The sequence below is a fragment of the Bos mutus genome, chromosome 12, assembly GCF_027580195.1.
Source record: "Bos mutus isolate GX-2022 chromosome 12, NWIPB_WYAK_1.1, whole genome shotgun sequence".
Taxonomy (NCBI): domain Eukaryota; kingdom Metazoa; phylum Chordata; class Mammalia; order Artiodactyla; family Bovidae; genus Bos; species Bos mutus.
This window is the reverse complement of record NC_091628.1, coordinates 11,012,098-11,034,997: the sequence shown is the minus strand read 5'-3', so window position 1 is coordinate 11,034,997 and position 22,900 is coordinate 11,012,098. Positions and strand designations below refer to the sequence as shown.

General features: G+C 47.4%; 1 protein-coding gene across 1 annotated transcript in view; it reads right to left on the bottom strand.

The window, feature by feature from the left end:
• Positions 1-18,039, bottom strand: part of CNMD (chondromodulin) — a 35,114-nt gene extending 17,075 nt beyond the window's left edge. Inside the window, exons 1-3 of the mRNA XM_005903832.3 lie at positions 17,789-18,039; positions 17,204-17,344; positions 11,465-11,605 (exon numbers count right to left, since the gene is read on the bottom strand). Of these exons, the coding sequence (XP_005903894.2) occupies positions 11,465-11,605; positions 17,204-17,344; positions 17,789-17,941 (435 nt within the window). The 5' untranslated portion in view covers positions 17,942-18,039. The remainder of the gene's footprint in view (positions 1-11,464; positions 11,606-17,203; positions 17,345-17,788) is intronic.
• Between the last annotated feature and the right edge of the window lie 4,861 nt (positions 18,040-22,900).

The window sequence follows — 22,900 nt, the reverse complement described above, 5'->3', positions numbered from 1 at the left end:
TTAGTCCAGCCCGGGCTAAGGGGGCTCCCTTTCCTCTGACTTTCCAAAAGCCCTCCCATCTCCACCCCTCGTTTGGCACTCAGTTCTCAGTGCCCTTGCGTCTTGCGAATGTCACCTCCGTACTCAACTCTAAACCTGAGATCAACCTGAATCTCTTTTTTGTTTTCGTTTGGTGCTCCCACAGAAGTTCTCAGAAGATGCTGGTCCAATTAACGAATTCTGTGAATTCAGATTCTTCTTAGGTTGTTGAACCCAGAGGAAACAGTAGCTTTCTATCACACTGGGAGCTGAAGTTTGCTCCCAGAGCTTATCCAAGGACTTGGATGTTTTGTTTTTGTCCCGTGAGATATAAACAATGTCTCCCCGTCTGCCTAGGGACTGGCCTCCAGGGAAATCTCAGCCGCAAGGCTCCGGCCTTAGCTGACAGCTCGGCACCGATTCTGCCCACGGAGTGCGTCAGGCATAACGTATGTTCTAACCCATGAGTGTTTCCTTTCATTTCTTGTTACTTCCATGACTAGTGAGTGGCCAAAACCAGTATTAAGATCTACAAATTATATGTCATAACAATGTAGGCACCAAACGAATCTGAAATTCTCAACTGGTCAGTCTTCTATTGGGTTGAGACAAATGTCAGGAAGACACAGAACTTGTTCTAATATATCAATACCAGGGAGTGGGAGGAAGAAAAGCCTTTAGAAATCTAGGGGCAGGATTCAGCCCTCCTTTTTTTTTTTTATATTTTTTTCTTTTGGCCTCCCCATGTGGCACGTGGGATCTTAGTTCCCTGGTCAGAGGTTGAACCTGTTCCCTGTGCGGTGGAAGCTCAGTCTTAACCACAAGACCACCAGAGAAGTCCCAGCATTCAGCCCTCTTAAAGGAAGAATGAAGTCACACGTCAGTCACGCTGGAGGATCTTCATGGAAAGTTACACCGAATGGAATCTCAGAGCCAGGCGTCCTGCAGATGTGGGTGGGCGACAGACGGGAGAAGGAACGGCTCCTTCCTCTGGAAGCTCCTCGTCAGTTCTCTTGCAGCCTGATCGACCACATGCATGCGTAACGCATCTCATTCCTCCCAGCGGCACCTCTCACCCAGAGGGAGGAGGAGGTATGAGCCCCCATCCCCAACCCTCGACAGGGGAAGAGCTCCGGGCTTAACTGCAGGTCTCGATGCAGCACCAAAATCACATGGAGAGATTTTAAAAACACAGATGCCTGGGCCTCTCCTAAGAGATTCCCATTTAACAGGCTTGTGGCTGTGCCCAGACACTGGCATGCTTAAAAGCTCCCCGTGTATTCATGATGTCAGCTGGGGTTGAGGACCCCCAGTTTCAGGAGAAAGAGACTTGTTCAGGGTGTGTGTGTGTGTGTGTGTGTGCACTTAGTCACTTAGTCGTGTCTGACTCTTTGGGACCTCCTGGACTGTAGCCTGCCAGGCCTCTCTGTCCATGGGATTTTCAAGAATACTGGAGTGGGTTGCCATTTCCTTCTCCAGGGGTCTTCCTGACCCATGGATCGAATCCACAAAGATTTAAAGTAACTGAAATAGCATGCTCTGCACTGAATGTTTGCGTCTCTCCCACCCCCACCTAAATTCGTATGTTGAAACCTAATGCCCCATGTGGTGGTACCTAGAAGTGGGTCTTTGGGAAGGGTGAGGTCATGAGGCTTCCCTCATGACTAGTGATAAAGAACCCACCTGCCAAGGCAGGAGATATAAGAGACTCAGGTTTGATCCCTGGATTGGGAAGATCCCCTGGAGAAGGAAATGGTAACCCACTCCAGGATTATTGCTGGAAAATCCCATGGGTAGAGGAACCTGGCAGGCTACAGTCCATAGGGTTGCAAAGAGCTGGACATGACCAAAGCAACTTAGAATGCACGAGGTCATGAGGGCGGAGCCCTCATGAATAGGATTAGCGTCCTTTCCCCAGAGAGCTCCTTCCCCTTCTGCCTCCTGAGTAGGACAGTGAGAAGACAGGCTTCCATGAGTAGAGAGCAAGACCATCACTAGACAGGCAACTTGCTGGCACCTTAGCCTTGGACTTTTCAGCCTCCAGAACTATGAGACACACACTTCTGCTGTGTAGAAGTCACCTAGCCCATGGTAATTTGTTGTAGCAGCCTCAGGGTACTAAGGCACAGCCTCTGGACCCAAGTTCCCTCTGTACTAGTGACTCACAAACTTTTCCTTGCAACCGAATCATCTGGAGGACGCACGAAACAAAATACTGTGTTGGTCCCCCCGCCAGAGTTTCTGAAGCCGGGGGTCTGGAGTGAGGGCTAAGCCGTGCATTTCTAACCAGCTCTCAGGTGCTGCTGCTGCTGGTGGCCTAAGGAACACACTTGGGGAACCACTGCGCTCTACCATGCTGTCTCCCGAAGGCCAGTTGTTCTTATTCTACATGTAAATCTATGGCACATGGTTTGAAAAACAAAAGTTTGGGGAGGGGGATTACTGCCTCTGTTGCAGTAAAAAGAAAAAAAAAAATTAGATTAGGAATGAGTTTTTTTCTTTCCCTTTCCTGACAACAAAGAAGATAAAGAAAACAATGAGCAGGCCTGAACATTCCTAGTTTTTTACATTAACTGCTCCTAACTCTGAGTGAGTTGGACTGTAAAGAAAGCTGAGCGCCGAAGAATTGATGCTTTTGAACTGTGGTGTTGGAGAAGACTCTTGAGAGTCCCTTGGACTGCAAGGAGATCCAACCAGTCCATCCTAAAGTAGATCAGTCCTGGGTGTTCATTGGAAGGACTGATGCTAAAGCTGAAATTCCAGTACTTTGGCCACCTCATGTGAAGAGCTGACTCATTGGAAAAGACTCTGATGCTGGGAGGGATTGGGGGCAGGAGGAGAAGGGGACAACAGAGGATGAGATGGCTGGATGGCATCACTGACTCGATGGAGGTGAGTTTGAGTGAACTCCGGGAGTTGGTGATGGACAGGGAGGCTTGGCGTGCTGCAACTCACAGGGTTGCAAAGAGTCAGACACGACTGAGCGACTGCACTGAACTGAACTGAACTCTGCATGTCTGCAGCACAGTTCACCTTTCTGCGCCCTAACTCTGCAGGAACTCCACTTCACACCCACCTTCCTTTGACTCTGTGCTAAATACATCCTGTATCTGGTGTTTACCCTTACAACACCCTTCCCCGTATTGTTGCTTGTTGCTCAGTTGCTCAGTCGTGTCCACGTCCAACTCTTTGCAATCCCATGGACTGGAGCACTCCAGGCTCCTCTGTCCTCTCCTATCTCCTGGAGTTTGCTCAAATTCATGTCCGTTGAGTCGCTGATGCCATCCAACCATCTCATTCTCTCTCATCCCCTACTCCTTTTGCCTTCAGTCTTTACCAGCATCAGGGTCTTTTTCAATGAGTTAGTTCTTCGCATCAGGTGGCCAAAGTATTGGAGTTTTAGCTTCAGCTTTCTACATATCAGAAAGAAGGCCACAGAGCCACCTAACTACCAGACTCAAATGCTGGGTTAACGATGTCAGCATATGACTGTCTTTGAAACAATGAAAGAGGAAGCAGTCAAGATGCTAACACCTTTGCTCCTCGTCACTGGCTCCTGAATGGGAGTCCTTATCTTATTTAAGCCTGCAGACTCCTCTTGGGGGGAGGGTGGGCACAGTTCTTGAGGTGTGAACCTACTATGTTCCCCTCTCCACCAGCTGGGAATTACAGTCACCTTTCTATTTCCTCCAAACTCCATCTCCATATTTTTTATTTGGCTTTGGTGAGAGGAGAAAGCCAAGATTTTGGCCAGCCACCCACTCCCCACCACCCATGTTATATCTTCTCTTGACTTCAAACCGTTGTAGCTTCTGAGATGAAATGCTGGGGAGGAAGCACCATCTAGCCATTACCATATCCCCAGGAAGAGAACTGACTATGGAAGGATTCACAGCACTGAATGTGTCTAGTATTGAGTTAGTTCTGACAGTCGGTCTACAGGCTGCAAAGAAAACTGAAACCCCATGGGGATGGGTCCTGTGGGAAGGAATTCACACGTATTAACCACCATATCTAGCTACAAATCCATATCAAGCAGCCAGAAACGCTAAAAGATTAAACAGAGGGAAGGGAACAGCAGAAGAAAGGCAGGCAAATCTCCTGTTTTTGCAAACAAACAAGACCTTAGAAGCTGGTGATAATGAAGATGTTTGCTAACAAAGGTAGTGAGTGAGGATCCCAATGATCTAACATCCTTTTATCCAAAGTCAGCCAATCTCATTTTAGCCACACAGTTTTTTTCTTTCTAGGGGTCTCATTTATTTCTGTGGCTTAAACCAGAAACTACCAAGGAGGGCAAGGGGACCTTCCCCCAGAAGGGTGATTTAGAAACTTTTGAGGGAGTTTTGTTATTGTCACAAAACTAGGAGCTTTCTGGCCCTTTGTTGGGCATGACCCAGGGGTGCTGGGTCCGACCAGCCTGGGGGACTCTGAAGAACCAAGTGCCCAGAATCTTGGCTGAAAAACTGGATTGTAAGCACTTGAGCCTGGAACCTAACACTGTTTTATATGTAAATGTAACGTGATTTTTGGCACAGTCTTAATGTACAAAGGATTTCCTAGGAATGGAATTATTATGAAAATGGAGAGAAAATGTTACTTTTGTTTACTATTTGAGAAGATTTTGTTGTTTAGTCACTAAGTCATGTCTGACTCTTTTGTGACCCCACGGACTGTATAGTCTGCCAGGCTCCATTGTCCATGGGATTTCCCAGGTAAAAATACTGGTGCGGGTTCCCATTTCCTTATCCAGGGGTCTTTCCGACCTAGGGATAGAACTCGCGTCTCCTGCATTGGCAGGGAGATTCTTTACCACTGAGCCACTAGGGAAGCCGTTTAGAGAAGTTCAGTTCAGTCGCTCAGTCGTGTCTGACTCTTTGCGACCCCATGAATCGCAGCACGCCAGGCCTCCTTGTCCATCACCAACTCCAGAGTTTACTCAAACTCACGTCCATTGAGTCGGTGATGCCATCCAGCCATCTCATCCTCTGTCGTCCCCTTCCTGCCCCCGATCCCTCCCAGCATCAGGGTCTTCTCCAATGAGTCAACTCTTTGCATGAGGTGGCCAAAGTACTGGAGTTTCAGCTTTAGCATCATTCCTTCCAAAGAAATCCCAGGGCTGATCTCCTTCAGAATGGACTGGTTGGATCTCCTTGCAGTACAAGGGACTCTCAAGAGTCTTCTCCAACACCACAGTTCAAAAGCATCAATTCTTCAGTGCTCAGCCTTCTTCACAATCCAACTCTCACATCCATACATGACCACAGGAAAGACCATAGCCTTGACTAGACGGACCTTTGTTGGAAAAGTAATGTCTCTGCTTTTGAATATGCTATCTAGGTTGGTCATAACTTTCCTTCCAAGGAGTAAGCGTCTTTTAATTTCATGGCTGCAGTCACCATCTGCAGTGATTTTGGAGTCCAGAAAAATTAAGTCTGACACTGTTTCCACTGTTTCCCCATCTATTTCCCATGAAGTGATGGGACCAGATGCCATGATCTTCATTTTCTGAATGTTGAGCTTTAGGCCAACTTTTTCACCCTCCACTTTCACTTTCATCAAGGGGCTTTTTAGTTCCTTTTCACTTTCTGCCATAAGGGTGGTACATCTGCACATCTGAGGTTATTGATATTTCTCCCAGCAATCTTGATTCCAGCTTGTGCTTCTTCCAGTCCAGCGTTTCTCATGATGTACTCTGCATATAAGTTAAATAAGCAGGGTGATAATATACAGCCTTGACATACTCCTTTTCCTATTTGGAACCAGTCTGTTTTTCTATGTCCAGTTCTAACTGTTGCTTCCTGACCTGCATACAGATTTCTCAAGTCAGGTGGTCTGGTATGCCCATCTCTTGAAGAATTTTCCACAGTTTATTGTGATCCACACAGTCAAAGGCTTTGGCATAGTCAATAAAGCAGAAATAGATGTTTTTCTGGAACTCTCTTGCTTTTTCCATGATCCAGAGGATATTGGCAATTTGATCTCTGGTTCCTCTGCCTTTTCTAAAACCAGCTTGAACATCTGGAAGTTCACAGTTCACGTATTGGTGAAGCCTGGCTTGGAGAACTTTGAGCATTACTTTACTAGCAGGTGAGATGAGTGCAATTGTGTGGTAGTTTGAGCATTCTTTGGCATTGCCTTTCTTTGGGATTGGAGTGAAAACGGACCTTTTCCAGTCCTGTGGCCACTGCTGAGTTTTCCAAATTTGCTGGCATATTGAGTGCAGCACTTTCACAGCATCATCTTTCAGGATTTGAAATAGCTCACCTGGAATTCAGTCACCTCCACTAGCTTTGTTCGTAGTGATGCTTTCTAAGGCCCACTTGACTTCACATTCCAGGATGTCTGGCTCTAGGTCAGTGATCACATCATTGTGATTATGTGGGTTGTGAAGATCTTTTTTGTACAGTTCTTCTGTGTATTCTTGCCACCTCTTCTTAATATCTTCTGCTTCTGTTAGGTCCATACCATTTCTGTCCTTTATCGAGCCCATCTTTGCATGAAATGTTCCCTTGGTATCTCTGATTTTCTTGAAGAGATCTCTAGTCTTTCCCATTCTCTTGTTTTCCTCTATTTCTTTGCATTGATGGCTGAAGAAGGCTTTCTTATCTCTTCTTGTTATTCTTTGGAACTCTGCATTCAGATGCTTATATCTTTCCTTTTTTCCTTAAGTAGGGAAAACCACTAGACCATTCAGGTATGACCTAAATCAAATCCCTTATGATTATACAGTGGAAGTGAGAAATAGACTTAAGGGCCTAGATCTGATAGATAGAGTGCCTGATGAACTATGGAATGAGGTTCGTGACATTGTACAGAAGACAGGGATCAAGACCATCCCCATGGAAAAGAAATGCAAAAAAGCAAAATGGCTGCCTGGGGAGGGCTTACAAATACCTGTGAAAAGAAGAGAAGCGAAAAGCAAAGGAGAAAAGGAAAGATATAAGCATCTGAATGCAAAGTTCCAAAGAATAGCAAGAAGAGATAAGAAAGCCTTCCTCAGCGATCAGTGCAAAAGTAGGAAGTCAAGAAACACCTGGAGTAACAGGCAAATTTGGCCTTGGAATACGGAATGAAGCAGGGCAAAGACTAATAGAGTTTTGCCAAGAAAATGCACTGGTCATAGCAAACACCCTCTTCCAACAACACAAGAGAAGACTCTACACATGGACATCAGCAGATGGTCAACACCAAAATCAGATTGATTATGTTCTTTGCAGCCAAAGATGGAGAAGCTCTATACAGTTTAGAGAAAAGTACCTGATATGTAATTTCTCAGCACACACTTAGGTCAGTCTGCATTTTAGGCTGTGGCACAGACAGTGACCCAAGCATATGACTATGATGTTTTCAAGGTACATCAGGCTCAAGTTCTAACTGTATTATAAATTACTTTCACTTTATTTTTTCTTTGTGTTATAGTTAGGTGCCAAATAGATTCTTGAAACCAATAACCTACTTACCTATCAGATAAGCTGTGCTGTCCATTTTTCCCCCTCCAGTCTTTTTTTTTTAAGCTAATAAATTAATTTATTTGGCTGCAGCAGGTGTTAGATGAGGCGTGTGAGTTCCCCAACTGGCGATCAAACCCAGACCCCTCGCTCGCTTTGGGAGCATGAGGACCCAGTCACCAGACCACCAGCGAAGTCCCTCCCTCCAGCTTTTTAAATTAAAAAACTTCAAATATACACAAGGTCAAAAGAATTGTATAGTGAAAATCTATTTATATCCACCATTCTATCTTATTTTTTTTAGTTTTAGATGTATTTAATATTTATGAAAATGTTGTATCTTCCAAAATTGGAGGCCATTCTCTCTGCCTCTATTTTCTCCTGCTCCGGTGTTTTCTTGGAGAACTATCTTATTTCTAACCAGGATTTCTGTTATATCTGTGGGTCATTAGGGTTGAGAGGGTTGACTTAAACCAACAGCATTGATACTTTTGAAGGTATAACTTTGATACATTATGAACAGAAGTATCTTCTGTGTTCCTCAGGGTTTTGTCAGAGATTCTCTTGACCTAACTCCAGTCAGGCACCTCTGAGTCCTCTAGGCCCCCACCCTGGGCTCTGTCTTGGCCGGTTTATTCCAATTTTAGCAAGAATCCTGCTGAGTCAGCCTTAGTCTGGTCAAACTGGATATCTGATCCCCCTGACCTGCCTGCAGCAAAAATCCCGTTAGGTCAGTTTAGCGAAGAACGACTGTACCTTTAGTAATCTCCCATCCACCAGCACCCAACCCTGCTCCGTGGCCATCACACTCCAGTTTTCCTTACTGTATTCAGAGTTGAGCCCGCTCTCTCTCCTTGACTACAAAACCCCACAGTGCTAGCCTCCCTTGAATGGAGTCTGCCTTACCTTCGCCTGAACAACTGTTTTCTCCAATGGTATAGAGCCTGGAGCCCTTCATTCAGTGCAAATTCCCTCTCGGGGGCTCTTTCCCACCATTGGCTCCATACAATCTTGATAGGGTTAGCAGGGGAGGCTGTTCACCTACAGTTCAGAGACTTTCCTGCTCTGGGCCGGCCTGCATCTCCATCTCCCCCCTCCTCACTTTTTAAGCTCCCTGCTTAGACCTTGGGAGCAGACCTGAGCATGGGTATGGCGTATCCTTCCCTGGGCCTGGAAGGCCCTGCCTCTGCCTCTCTGCGGTTGAAATCCTAACCATTCTTCCAGGCCTGGTTCAACTGTTGCTGATAGCGAGCAGGACCCTGCAGAGCTCCTACACACAAAAGCTTTCCCTGTCCCCCATTTCTCTGATTACAGGAAATAGGCTTCATTCAACCTCCATGACTTTCACTGAGTTCCAGTGGGCAGGTTCAAACAGCTGTTAATTAGGCAAGGGAGAGGATGCAGATGCCAGGGAGGACAGTCCAGAGAAACAGTGGTGCAGCCTTGGGGAAGGGTCCTAGCTCCCCATCAAGGGATACACATAACAATATCTGTGAGTTGTTTTGCATATACTGAAACCCCTTCCCCATGGGCTGCCCACAAGTACGGAGACCCCATCAGGTGGAACCAGAAGGTTGATGATGCTGACTCCCACTTACCCTGCTGCTGCTGCTAAGTCGCTTCCGTCGTGTCCAACTCTGTGTGACCCCACAGACGGCAGCCCACCAGGCTACCCCGTCCCTGGGATTCTCCAGGCAAGAACACTGGAGTGGGTTGCCATTTCCTTCTCCAATGCATGAAAGTGAAGTCGCTCGGTTGTGTCCGACTCTTCGCGACCCCCTGGACTGCAGCCTACCAGGCTCCTCCATCCATGGGATTTTCCAGGCAAGAGTACTGAAGTGGGGTGCCATTGCCTTCTCCACCGACTACCACCAACCAATCAAAAGAATGCCCATAGCCAATCCCACCCTCTTTGAACCATTACCATGAAACTTCTCACTACCCCTTCCAGGTTGGAACACACAGTTTTGAGGGCATTAGTCCACTGTAGCTCCCTTTGCCTGGCAAAGTGAGAAAGCTATCCTTTTCTACTTCACTCAGAACTCTGTCTCTGAATATTAATTCAGTGTCGGAGCTCAGAGGCTGGATTTGGCTTCATTGCCACCTCTGCAAAACCTGCTCCATCTCCTCACTGGCAGCAATGGCCTCCCCCACGAGGACCCCACAGCTCTGTTCATAGCTCCGTGGCAGCGTGCTTCCCAGCCTGACCTAAAGCCACTTCTCTGTGGATGCCCACCTCCTGATGTCCTTGGGAGAGGGAACAAGTGTCAGTCGTCTCTGCATACTCTATGCTTCACACAATCCCATGCACACAGATAGTCAGCTCCCGTAAATGCTTCCTGAGTTTGACTGACGGTTTGTAATACAGGAGAAAGTAATAGTTCAGGTACCACAGTGGCTGATTCATGTGTTTTCAGAAGTCCAGGCTTATTTAAACCCATAACAGGTTCTATCCATCAAAAAAATGTTCTACTCACCAGTTCTGACTTAGAGAAATGTGGAAGCTATCAAAGAGAATTGATCAGTTTATAAAATATTTGTGGCCCCGTTGGCCTCTAAGAACAAAATGCAATCAATACCATTATTAGAACCAAAGGTTTATAAAACAGAAATATAGGTTTGGGATTAAATATTTTAAAAGGACATTCCTGATACATACACATGTTGAGAGAGAGGGATCTTTCTTATTTATCTGCATAGCTACCTTTGCATATCTTGATATTGCGGCATATCCTGTGTATTCAATTTTGTTCTGGATTGAATGAAAGATGCATGTGTGGGAGTCACATTTTATGATTTTATATTGAGCAGCGCGAAGAAGAAAATGCCTTTTACCTTGTCCTGGGTCTTGCAGTAAAAGCCTTTAATAGGTCTAGAGAAATTATCTCTGGGACTCGACCTGAACCGTTTGCAAAGCTATGACCAAACGAAATGGAGCTGGGCACACACAGGACTGCAGAGCCCGTCCCCAGGGCAGAGCCCACGCCAAACACAGCCAGCCCTTGTCATCACCAAATAATGGCTAATATCAGCCGAGCTCTAAGGTTAGCATCTGTTTGATATTCAAAAGGGCTTGTGAAGTGTGTTTGGGTATCAACGAGGGGAGTTCTTTCATTCAAATGAAAAGCATCTCTAGTTTTTCTCATCAATCAGAGGAAGACAGGTCGGTGAGATGTTTGTAGGCCAATAAACTATCAGAAGAGACATTATTTTTAAGAGCCTTTTTTCATGAGGAAGTCTCACCTACTGCATCTATAGGAGAGCACAAACAGTGATGCCTCTTTCTCTTCCTAGATCAAGAAAGAGAATGAGATATTTATGGTGGCCAGCCAGAGAGGAGGCCTGGAGTGACACTTGGGTTCACAGATGTCCACTGAAGCATCCATGCATGGCTTGATGTCTCCAATTGCCTGTAAATTGAATTTTTGAAAACAAACATGTGTGTCCTTTGCAAAGGAGACTCGAATGTTTCATCTGTAATGGGCTGTGTTCAGACAGCAGATGATACACTAGGCGAATTTCTCCATGCTCATTTTCTGGATTAAACGGGGAATCTGGAGCACTGAGACATGTGTGTAAATAGATCCCACCTGCTGTTGATTAGATTATTAGGTCATTAAAGTTTCCCTCCTCTCGATAACTGCCAGTTTTAGATCTTGCCACATTCTGGGAGACCTTGGGCATTTTATTTACTATGTTAAGAAGGCTGCTTAGAGAAAAATAGCTCTTGCAAGTCTTTCTGCCAAGACTTCTGATAGCTCCAAGAACTTGTTTTTTTCAGTGCTAAGGTGTTGGTTTTTCATTTTGAAAATGTCAAGGACAGAGAGTGATCCTTTCTCAGAACAGGCAACATGGTTCAGGGAGGTTAGTGGCACCATGACTGCCATAAAGAGCAGTTCCCATTTGGGTGTATGTGAGGGGCCCGCCTTCTCCGTGAATGAGGCGTCTCCCAGGCTTGCCTAGTTAGACTTCCTAAATGCATGAAATATACTTACATTCTGGAAATCATTAACTTCAACCGCTTCTTCAGCTCCACTCCCCATTTTAAAGGTCTCCAGGTTGTTCCCAGCGTCTATTTCCATTGACCCATCTTGCAACTTCCCATTGATACTCATGGTATAATGGACATTGTAAATCTGGAAGTGAAGACCAGAATTAGTGATGCTTCCCTCTTAGAGCAATTCAGGGCTTATCTTTATATAAATTAGCATTCCTGTGTCTCAGAGATACACTGAATCATCCTTAATAGTAAGACATTTATCTGGGAGGACTTCATTCATCCACCAATTACTTAATACAATGATTTCTTAAATAATATTTTGAAAGTAAAGGCTTTGATTGTCTCTGATACTAATCTGAAGAGCTCAGTGGTTTGCAATCCTGGTGGCACATAGACACATCTAAGGAGAATCTTCAGCTACCACACCTGGGTTGCCTCCACAGGATGGATCAAATCACAACCTGTGGGGATGCGGCTTGAGCACAGAGCTTTCTTTTTCTAAAGGTCAATTCTACTCTGCAGCCAGAGTTGAGATCTGTTGATGGATAAATGGACATTGAAGAGGCAGAGGGTTCACTGGGCTGTTAACCAAATCTGCAGTGGCACCTCAATTTGAAGGTATTTAAAAAAAATCCTTCAGTCGAGACTTGGCATGGAGGGTGGTATACAGTAAGGACTGCAGACAGGACTAGGGTATGCCTGAGATACAGCCACATTACAGAGAGCAAGGCCAACATGCTTGTCTGTTTCCGCTCAAAATAAGAGGGACCCCTATTAATGACGCTATGGGACAGACATAAGGTGACTCCAGTACTTTGGCCACCTCATGCGAAGAGTTGACTCACTGGAAAAGACTCTGATGCTGGGAGGGATTGGGGGCAGGAGGAGAAGGGGACGACAGAGGATGCGATGGCTGGATGGCATCACCGACTGATGGACGTGAGTTTGAGTGAACTCTGGGAGATGGTGATGGACAGGGAGGCCTGGCGTGCTGCAATTCATGGGGTCGCAAAGAGTCAGACACGACTGAGTGACTGAACTGAACTGAACTGAAGGCGTTGTTACAAGATGTGTGATGGAAGGGGGAGAGTTTTGGCATTATGCAGGAGCATTGGGCCAGGAATCAGAAAAACAGCTGGCTACACCATTTAGCTCTGCATCTTGGGAGTTGCCTTGAATGCCAAATGATGAAGTGGGAACCTCAGAGGAGGTTTTATGTCATCAGAGCTCTGGGGTGTCACAGAGGTGGCCCAGAGCAGCTGGGACTGTGAGGTTCCTTTATCCGAGTCCCCCCCACCCACCCACGGTTCATCTGCAATTTGACCAGAGCAGCTTTGCTTCTGATCTGTTTCATGTGTTGCATTTCTGAGTAAAATCTTGTTTAAAATCCACCATTCAAAAAACCCTTTTTACAGTGTACCACTAAATTACAGGATCCAAAGGGCTTTCTCTCTCTTAAAAAAATATTTATTTATTTCTTTGGTTGTGCCGAATAAGTTTTGAGACTCAGGATCCTCGATGTTCGTTGAGGCGTGTGGGATCTAGTTCCCTGACCAGGCTCGAACCTGGGCCTCCTGTGTTGGGACCATGGAGTCTTAGCCACTGGACTGCCAGGGAAGTCCCCAGTAGGGCTCTCTTAGTTTAGACATCTGGTTAGGACACTGGTTTAAAAAGTGATTTACACGCTGCTCCTGACCAGCATGCTGCTGCTCTGCAAGAACCTTCTCTGCACTGTGGGGTAGGAGGTGGGTTTTTCTTTTCTTTTCTTCCATTTTCTGACTTAGAAGCATACATATGTATATATCTATATCTTCCTGGAGAAGGACATGGCAACCCACTCCAGTACTCTTGCCTGGAGAATCCCATGGACAGAGTAACCTTGTGGGCTACAGTCCACGGGGTCACAAAGAGTTGGACATCACTCATTGACTAACACACTATATCTTATGTATGATATATGGTTTAGTGGCTAAGTTGTGTCTGACTCTCTCAACCTCATGAACCCGCCAGGCTCCTCTGTCCATGGGATTTTCCAGGCAAGAATACTGGAGTGGGTTGCCATGTCCTTCTCCAGGGGATCTTCCCCACCCAGGGATTGAACCCAGGTCTCCTGCATTGCAGTCAGATTATTTACTGACTGAGCCACCAAGGAGGCCCAGATGTGATACATAATGTATCTCTTATGTGTTGTATAACATATACACTCTTCAAAGTGGAAGGAGTAGGAACTGATGAGGGCCATTAGCTACTTAGTGTTAGGTCCGTAGGTCAGAACTGCAAAGAGCTCAAATTCAAGTCAGATTTTTCTCCCTTATTATGAGAAATAGCTGACTGTCCCCATGGACAAACCCTGGGGAAAGTATCTGTTGTTATTGGATCATTACTTGTAGAAAACTCATTATTGCAAGACCCACAAAGCGCTGTTTTATCAGCAGAGATGTAGAAACTGTAGCTGGTACCCTTGTAGGCAACAGCTCTGCATTAGTGGAGCAGAAAATCCCGGCATTCACCACCTCTGAGCACAGGTCCTCCCCTCCTTCTGATGAACTTCTCGTCCTGCAGGACGCTGTCTCCCCAGCTCAGCTGATCATGAGAGCCACTTCCAGCGGTTCTGATTTAGGGGCATGGGAGCAGATCCCACCAATCTCTTTTCACTTTGCACCTCGGTGGTGCTCACCATCAGCCTGTTTGGGGAAACCTGTTTTCTTTGGCTGAGCCAGGGCTCCCTGCAGGTGAGGCTCAGAAAGCGGGCTCTGTTTAGCCCCTGCGCTCTCTGAACAGCCACTGTTCATCTGAGTTACTTTTGGCTGTTAAGGCGTGCATGGCGGACAACGCGTGTGTGAGTTTCTGCTGGCACAAGTGTCCGTCCTTTACTCATGAGACAAGAGGCTCTTTTTTTTTTTTTTAAAGCCTTGCATATAAACTTTTTACTACTAAAGTGATCCTGGATTTAAGAAATGAACTATTTCCAAATTCTTAGAAAATCTTAAGGAGACAAGATCATAGCACTGGAACAGTGGCTTGTGCGTCTAACTTGACTTTCTTCATCATCACCCTTCTCCACCTTCCCCCTCAACAAAACACCCTACCTAACCCAGCCTGGGTATTGCATCCTTTTAATGGAGCTGCAGCCCCTGCTTGCCCCAGAACAAGAGAGGGGGTTTGTTTGTTTTCACTTCCTCCTGAAGTGCCTGGGCTTGGAGACTGGTAAAAAGTACTGAGCCCCAAGCTCAGGAGAAGGCTGGGTTGGTGAAGCAGCAATCACAATATCTGCTCTAACTGATGGAGCTGTTAGCACCTAAGGCTATTTCTATTCAAGCACAAAGAAAGTTTATTATGTGCCAAAATTCTGCTCAATATGGTGCCTTTTACAGCCAAGGAGATTTGCTAATGAGTTTCTAATAAAGCCTGGGTTCATGAGATAATTACATCATGTTTGGGACCAACATCTCAAAAAATCAGGCTGAGAATAAAGGCCCCAAGCAATGATCTCATCCCCTCATCCCAGGCGCTTGGGTTGTCAGTTATCTCATATTGGTGGGAATTTCCCATATTTCAATGCCTTGTTCCATTGACAATAATGTGGATGAAACATGACCTCAATATTTGAGCCCCGTCACTTGTCCCCTCATTATTAACACTTCAATGCTTCAGAGTCCTCCAGCTGATTTCCAGTAAACCTGTCCTAAGGCGATTTATCCATATGAAAGGCACAGGAGGTGAATTACTGCTGCTTCTCCTCCATAAACCAGTACAGAGAAACAGAAGCACGGGTAATCTCCAAAGAGTGGGCAGTGCATTGGCTGTGGATGTCTCTGTCTGTTTGACAGAGGCTGACCTTCTCTGATTATGTTTTGTTTGGGCTGTTTAGATTTGAATTCAGGGAAAGCAGACCTGTGCATATGCTATGCATAGATGGTACCAAATTTACTCTGTTTAGTATTTTGTGATTTGTTTCTCAGACTTAAGTAATATGGATCAGCATGGAATATTTTGGGAGTTGAAAAAATAAACACACAAACCCTACTACGATTTTCTTCATTGTCCTACCTGCAGAGGAGACAGTGGTAACTCGTATTGTTGGCAATAAAATGTGATTCACTCTTCCTCTGTATTTTTAGAATTTAATACCACTCTCTCGAACCAGACAACCCACCATCTTGCAGTGAAGTAAAAGTTACGATAAAAGGAGGCCCTACTCAGTTTGGATGATCTTTCAATCTCTCTTTCTAGAAGCTTGTTAGTTAACCCTGTTTGCCTTGAATAATTAAATGCCAAATGGTACCCATTTAAATATATATCATGACCAAAATCTCTACCAAAAAAAAAAAAGCAAAGCTATTTCTGTCCCCAAAGGACCCATACCATGGATGTTTTGTCGTCTAAAAGATAGCATTTACATTTCCCAAGGGAGGACAGTCTAAACCCTGCTATTAATGGAGATGGAGATATAGAAATGTTCAGATATGCTGCTTTCGAATATGAGCATCTGGCCTGGCTTCTATATTTAAAATACACAAATTCATTAAGGCACTTTTCAAATACACATAAAATACCGTGCAATTCTGATCCTACAAATCGATGCTTGTAAATTTGATATAGTCTCTAAAACAGACTTGGTGCTAAATGGCATGCTTATCTACATTAGGCATTTGAGTTAAAAATACAAATTATGCAGTGACTGCAGAAGATGTGATGTGTAAAATGGTTGAATTGCTTTCAGCACCATTTTCTCTAAGTACTGGAATTCGTTCATGCTTTGAATTTCATGGTGGGAGAGAAAGGGGAAAACAGCAGTCACGGATTCTCTGAGGGGAGTGATTAAGAAACAGCCCTTTGTGTGCACCCTGGAGAGGGAATTCTTTTCCATTAGTTGAAATCAGCTTACACCAGGCCTGGCAATGGTCATCAAGATAAAATGTTCCCCCTCCTTTAGATAGGTGAACAAAATTCAGAGTATTTAATGAACACCCTGGAATCTTGCCCATTCTGGTCAGAAGCACTTTTTATATTCCTTGAGAGCCAACGGAGCTTCAACATAAATAGTTGCGCTCATAGAAAGTAGGACGGGGGTCAGTAAAACATTTACCATTAAGTCACATGTGATCAGGCCAGAAATGATTTTTAAAGATATTAGCTATCTTTAAGGAAGTTAGATTTTATTTTTCTTCCCTTACAACAAGAGAGAAGGGCAAATTAAAGGATGAGGAGTGAGAGGACAGAGAAAAGAGAGAGAGAGGAGAGAGAAAAGAAAAAAGGAGGGAGGGAGAGAGAAAAAGAGAAGGCGCTAGTGGGAGGTCAGGTTCATCCCCTTATTAGGTCTGAATGTTCCTCCGCTACCTTTGTCCCAGGTTCTTCAATTCACAGCCTTTCTCGGCTGGGAGAGACCATAGTTTCATTTCTTCCTAAGGGTGAGTAAGGCGAGGCCAGAAGGGCCGTGCCTAACCCGTGGTCCCTCAGCTGCTTAGTGGAGGCGCCAGGCTGCGATGCGCCTTCCCGGAGAAGGGCTTCCCTGAAACCCTCCACTGCATCCCCCGGCTACACCGCTTTTGAAGCCCAGACTGGCTTTTCTACGAAGTTGCCCGTCAGTGGGAAGCCACGTCCTGGAGTTGGGTGGAAGAAGGGACGAGGTGCCCGGGAGGCCCCCGAGGGCACAGCATCCGCTGGGGCCCCCGAGGAGGGGACACGCCAGTGATCCAGGGGCCCCGGCCACCCCGTGCGCCTCCGGACTTACGTGATTGTCGCTCCCCTTCCAGAAGTAGAAGGCCCCGATGGCCCCCAGGAGCAGCAGCACCGCCCCCGAAATGAGGACCACGGCTCCGACCTTGAGCAGCCGCGCGGGGCTGGAGGGCTTCACGGTCACGGCGGCGTACGCCTGCGGGCGGCCGGGAGAGGACGCGTCAAGTCCGCGCGCAGCGACCGCGGCATCGGGGCGCCGGTGGGAATGGGGAACAGCGGCCCCGGGCTCCTCCGGGCGCCCCGTTTCTCCGCGCTCCCCTAGCCGCGGGTCCCTGGGCCTCAGGCCTGGATGAGCGCTGAGCAAAGGCTTCGCGGTTCAAGGTCGTCGCCCCGCGGGTCTGCTATCTCAGCGGCCTCCCCTCCGCGACGCCCTCTCCTCGCTCCCTGTCCACCTTCCTCTTCGCGCGCATCTGGGGATGCCCCGGCCTCTGCACCCGCACCCGCGTGGGGCGCCACCCCAAGCCCCCATCTGGGCGCCCGAATTTGCCCCCACCTCCCAAATTCGGTGACACGCAACTCGTAGACCCGGGACGGGGGCGTTCGGGCCCCCGCAGGTCTGGGGGCCCCGAGCGGTACTCACCGGGGGGCTGCAAAACTCGACGTCGTCGGGCCCCACCAGGGCGATGGGCACTTTGTCCGAGTTCTCCGTCATGACCGCGGCCGCCGGAGCAGGACACCAGGAGGCTTGGCTGGCGCCCTGGGCTCTGGCCTGCGGCCCCGACGTGCCGGGCATTTCAACGCGGGGCACGCGCGCGCACACCGTGCCCTCCGCCTGGTCCAGCCCAGAGCTCCCCACCCCTCCTGGCGCCTCACCTCTGCCCTGCCTTCCCTCGCCCGCCCCCGAGCAGCGGTGAACGCGCCCAGCTTTCCACAGCCCCCTCTTCCCGCGCTCTCCGCACCCTCTCCCCCAGCCCCTCGTGAGTCTGAGTGTGTCAGGATGGGGGAGGGGGAGGGGACCAAGGATGCTGAGCCCCGCGACCCCACGACATGCCGGATCGCCAGGACTCTTTCCGCCGTCCGGGGAGCTCTCAGGGTGTCTGAGGCTCTGCTGGGCGGCTGGCTGGAGGCCCGTTCCCTGCAGCGAACTTGTGTGTGTGCTGGGGGCGCCGGCGGAACCGGACACAGACCGCATCGGGTGGACGGGGGACCCCGGTCAAAGTCTGCGGGGTTGACGCCCGGCTGGCACTGCTGGGTGGACCCCGGACAGGCGCGCGGACCCGGGTGTTAGCGATGGGCTCTCGTCCCACGTTTCTCTGGGAGCCTTAGCAGGAGGCTCAGCAGGGAAACTGGAAGCCAAGCTGGGAAAGAATAAGAATAGGTTCTGGTTGATTAACTAAGGAAGTTAAACAAAGAGACAAAAACAACAATGGCAACAAACAGACACCAAAAACACTGTTATGTCTAAATAATATAGTATACTATATATAGTATACATTTTATACTATATAGAGAGATATAGATATAGTATTAATATGTATTTTAAAAGCAGAACAGGAGAAGTTTTTTCACTTTTGGAAATGCCGTCTGCCAGTACTAGGACTATGTGTGTGTGTTAAGTCTCTTCAGTCGTGTCTGGCTCTTTGAGACCCCATGGACTGTAGCCTGCCAGGCTTCTCTGTCCATGGGATTCTCCAGGCAAGCACACTGAAGTGGGTTGCCTTTTCCTCCTCCTGGGGGTCTTCCCAACTTAGGGATGCAATCCACATCTCTTAGGTCTCTTGCATTGGCAGGCGGGTTCTTTACCACTAGGTCCCTCTGGGAAGCCCACCAGGACTACGTGACCTCATGTGAATCCAGGCTTCATGAATCTGTGTCTGGTTCTAGCTGTGCACAGAGTCCGCTACTGAGGAGTAAGGGGGTGCTGCAGGGGAGGGCCCGAGTCTCCCAGCAGAGGGAGGGGGCTGGGCAGGGCTGAGGGGTGGAAATGACTTTCGTGGCCGAGTCCGAGTGTCTGTGCTGCTGCTGGGCTGGGGAGGTTGAGGCTTCAGGCCTAGGAGAACTGGGAGAGTGTTGGGAGCCCAGGGGAGAGGAGGCCGTTGGGAGGAGCAGTTGTGAGAGAGCCGATATAAGACTAATTTCAGACTTGTTGAACTTGATATTCAGTCGCTCAATAGTGTCCAACTCTTTGCAACCCCATGGACTCTAGCCTGCCGGGCTTCCCTGTCCTTCACCATGGCTGGAGCTTGCTCAAACTCATGTCCATCGAGTTGATGATGCCATCCAACCATCTTAGTCTCTGTCGTCCCCTGTTCCTCTCGCCTTCAATCTTTCCCAGCATCAGGGTCTTTTCAAATGAGTCAGCTCTTCGCATGAGGTGGCCAAAGTACTGGATGCTTCAGCTTCAGCATCAGTTCTTCCAGTGAATACTCAGGACTGATTTCCTTTAGGATGGACTGGTTGGATCTCCTTGCTGTCCGAGGGACTCTCAAGAGTCTTCTCCAGCACCACTTTGAAAGCATCATGGGGGGCTGGTAAAGAAGAGCCTGGGGACCACACTGAGCCTGCCTTGGATTCAGACAAGGCGCCACTGGCTGCATCTTCCATGAGGTGGAAGGTGCTGGAAAACCCCCTTGCAGCCTGCAGAGGCTCAGCCCCCGGGGGCACTGCTGCTGAGTTCAAGACCTCCTCTCCCCAGGGCACTTGTAATGGGCGTTTCGGAAGGAATAAGAGAAGTCACAACCAGAGAAGTGGGAGGAGACCCAAGATGAAGTAGTGATGCAGGAAGAAAAGGCGAGTTCAGGAAGGACGGATCCGCAGTATCAGATGCTGACGTCATGGGAGAAGGAAAGAATACACAGAAAGGCCTTTGGACTCCTCAGTGAGAAGGGCGCAGGAGCCAATAAGACTGCAGTTCCGTTTGCTCCATTTATTGGGCACAGAACACATGCTGCAAAGCATCATTGTGACTAAAAGTATTTGCAGCTCATACCGCAGACCAGGAGAGTTCCTAGGAATCATTAAAATACCAGGATGGAAAAAGTGTGCAAAGGATGGGAACAGAGGCTCTACAGAAGGGGAAATTCAAATGACTCTTCAACATAAGAAAAATGCTTGACAGCACTTATAAAAAGAAATGCAAATTTCAAGTATTCCTTTTCACCTATCTGGCTGGTGAAAATAAACACCCTTGTTAGAACAGTCTATTGGAGAGCATGAGGGGAAATGAGGCCCACGTTGCTGTGGGTGGTTGAATTGGTGCAAATTTTATGGAGAAAACTGGATTCGAAAATGCAAAGTGTAATTTCATTTCTGTGGATTTACCCTGCAGATGGGCTCACAAGGCTGGAAAAATCCTCTCTATGCAAGGCTGCTCCTTGCAGCGTGTCTGTTAGAACAAAGGCCTAGAAACGGTTTCAGTGTCTGCAGCAGAGAATTCACTGCACATCCTCATAGACGGATCTTGGCAACAATTTGAAAGGATGAAGCAGCTTTGAATATACTGATGTAAGAACACACACCTTAGATATTTTTAGTGAAAAAGGCAAAGGGTAGAAAACGTATCTAAATGCCTCCACTTGTATTTGTTGTTCAGTTGCTCAGTCGTGTCCAACTCTTTGTGACCCCATGGACTGCAGCACGCCAAGCATCCCTGTCCATCAGCAACTCCCGGAGCTTACTCAAACTCATGTCCATTGAGTTGGTGATGCCATCCAACCATCTCATTCTCTGTCGTCCCCTTCTCCTTCTGCCCTCAATCTTTCCCAGCGTCATGGTCTTTTCCGAGGAGTTGGTTCTTTGCATCTGGTTGCCAAAGTGGCCAAATTTGTATAAAAAATACAAACAGGGGAGTTCTCTGGTGGTTCAGTGGCATATTAAAAAGCAGAGACATTACTTTGCTGACAAAGTCTGTCCAGTTAAAGTTATGGTTTTTCTAGTAATCACGTGTGGATGTGAGAGTTGGATGAGTGCTGAAGAATTGATGCTTTTGAACTGTGGTGCTGGAGAAGACTCTTGAGAGTCCCTTGGACTGCAAGGAGATCCAACCAGTCCATCCTGAAGGAAATGAGTCCTGAATGTTCATTGGAAGGACTGATGCTGAAGCTGAGGCTCCAATACTTTGGCCACCTGATGCAAAGAACTGACTCACTGGAAAAACTCTGATGCTGGAAAGGATTGAAGGCAGGAGGAGAAGGAAACGACAGAGGATGAGATGGTTGGATGGCATCATAGACTCAATGGTCATGAGTTTGAGTAAACTCTGGGAGTTGCTGATGGACAGGGAGGCCTGGCGTGCTGCAGTCCATGGGGTAACGGAACTGACTCAGTGGCTAGGACCCTGCACTTTCACTGCCAAGGGCCCTGGTTCAATCCCTAGTTGGTAAACTGAAATCCCACAAGCGTCATGGTATGGCCAATGAATAAATAAATAAACAAGAACATATGTATGCAGGACTCGCATGGTGGTCCAGTGGTTAAGAATTCACCTGCCAATGCCGGGGCCATGGGTTTGATCCCTGCCGTGAGAAGATCCCACACGCTGCAGGGCAACTGAGTGGGTGTGCCACAACTCTGGAAGCCTGCCCTCTACAGTTCACACTCCACAACCAGAGAAGCCACCGCAGTGAGACTCCTGAGCACCACAGCTGGAGCGTAGCCCCCGCTCCCTGCAACCAGAGGAAGCCCGCACGCAGCAATGACAACCCAGTGCGCCAAAACAAATAAAAAGAATATGTGAGCGCGTATGCCCTCTGGAAAGACTCACAGAGGCCGACGGCAGGGGTTGCCTCTGGGGAGAGACACGGGCGTGGGGACACCCACTGGAGAAAGACGCTCCACTCCATGCCTTTTGCAGCACTCTGGGTTCTGTGCTGTGAACACGGACTGACAAGTCAAAAGATGGGTGCATACGCCAGTCAGAATGGCTGCGATCCAAAAGTTTGCAAACAATAAATGCTGGAGAGGGTGCAGAGAAAAGGGAACCCTCTTACACTGTTGGTGGGAATGCAAACTAGTACAGCCACTATGGAGAACAGTGTGGAGATTCCTTAAAAAACTGGAAATAGAACTGCCATACGACCCAGCAATCCCACTGCTGGGCATACGCACCGAGGAAACCAGAATTGAAAGAGACACGTGTACCCCAATGTTCATCGCAGCACTGTTTATAATAGCCAGGACATGGAAGCAACCTAGATGTCCATCAGCAGACGAATAGATAAGAAAGCTGTGGTACATATACGCAATGGAGTATTACTCAGCCACTAAAAAGAATACATTTGAATCAGTTCTAATGAGGTGGATGAAACTGGACCCTATTATACAGAGTGAAGTAAGTCAGAAAAAAACCACCAATACAGTATACTAACGCATATATATGGAATTTAGAAAGATGGTAATGATGACCCTATATGTGAGACAGCAAAAGAAACACAGATGTAAAGAACAGGCTTTTAGACTCTGTGGGAGAAGGCGAGGGTGGGATGATTTGGGAGAATAGCACTGAAACATGTATATTACCATATGTGAAACAGATCGCCAGTCCAGGTTCGATGCATGAGACAGGGTGCTCGGGGCTGGTACACTGGGATGACCCTGAGGGATGGGATGGGAAGGGAAGTGGGAGGGGGTTCAGGATAGGGAACACATGTACACCCGGGGCAGATTCATGTCAACATATGACAAAAACCACCACAATATTGTAAAGTAATTAGCCTCCAATTAAAATAAATAAATTAATTAAAATAATAAATAA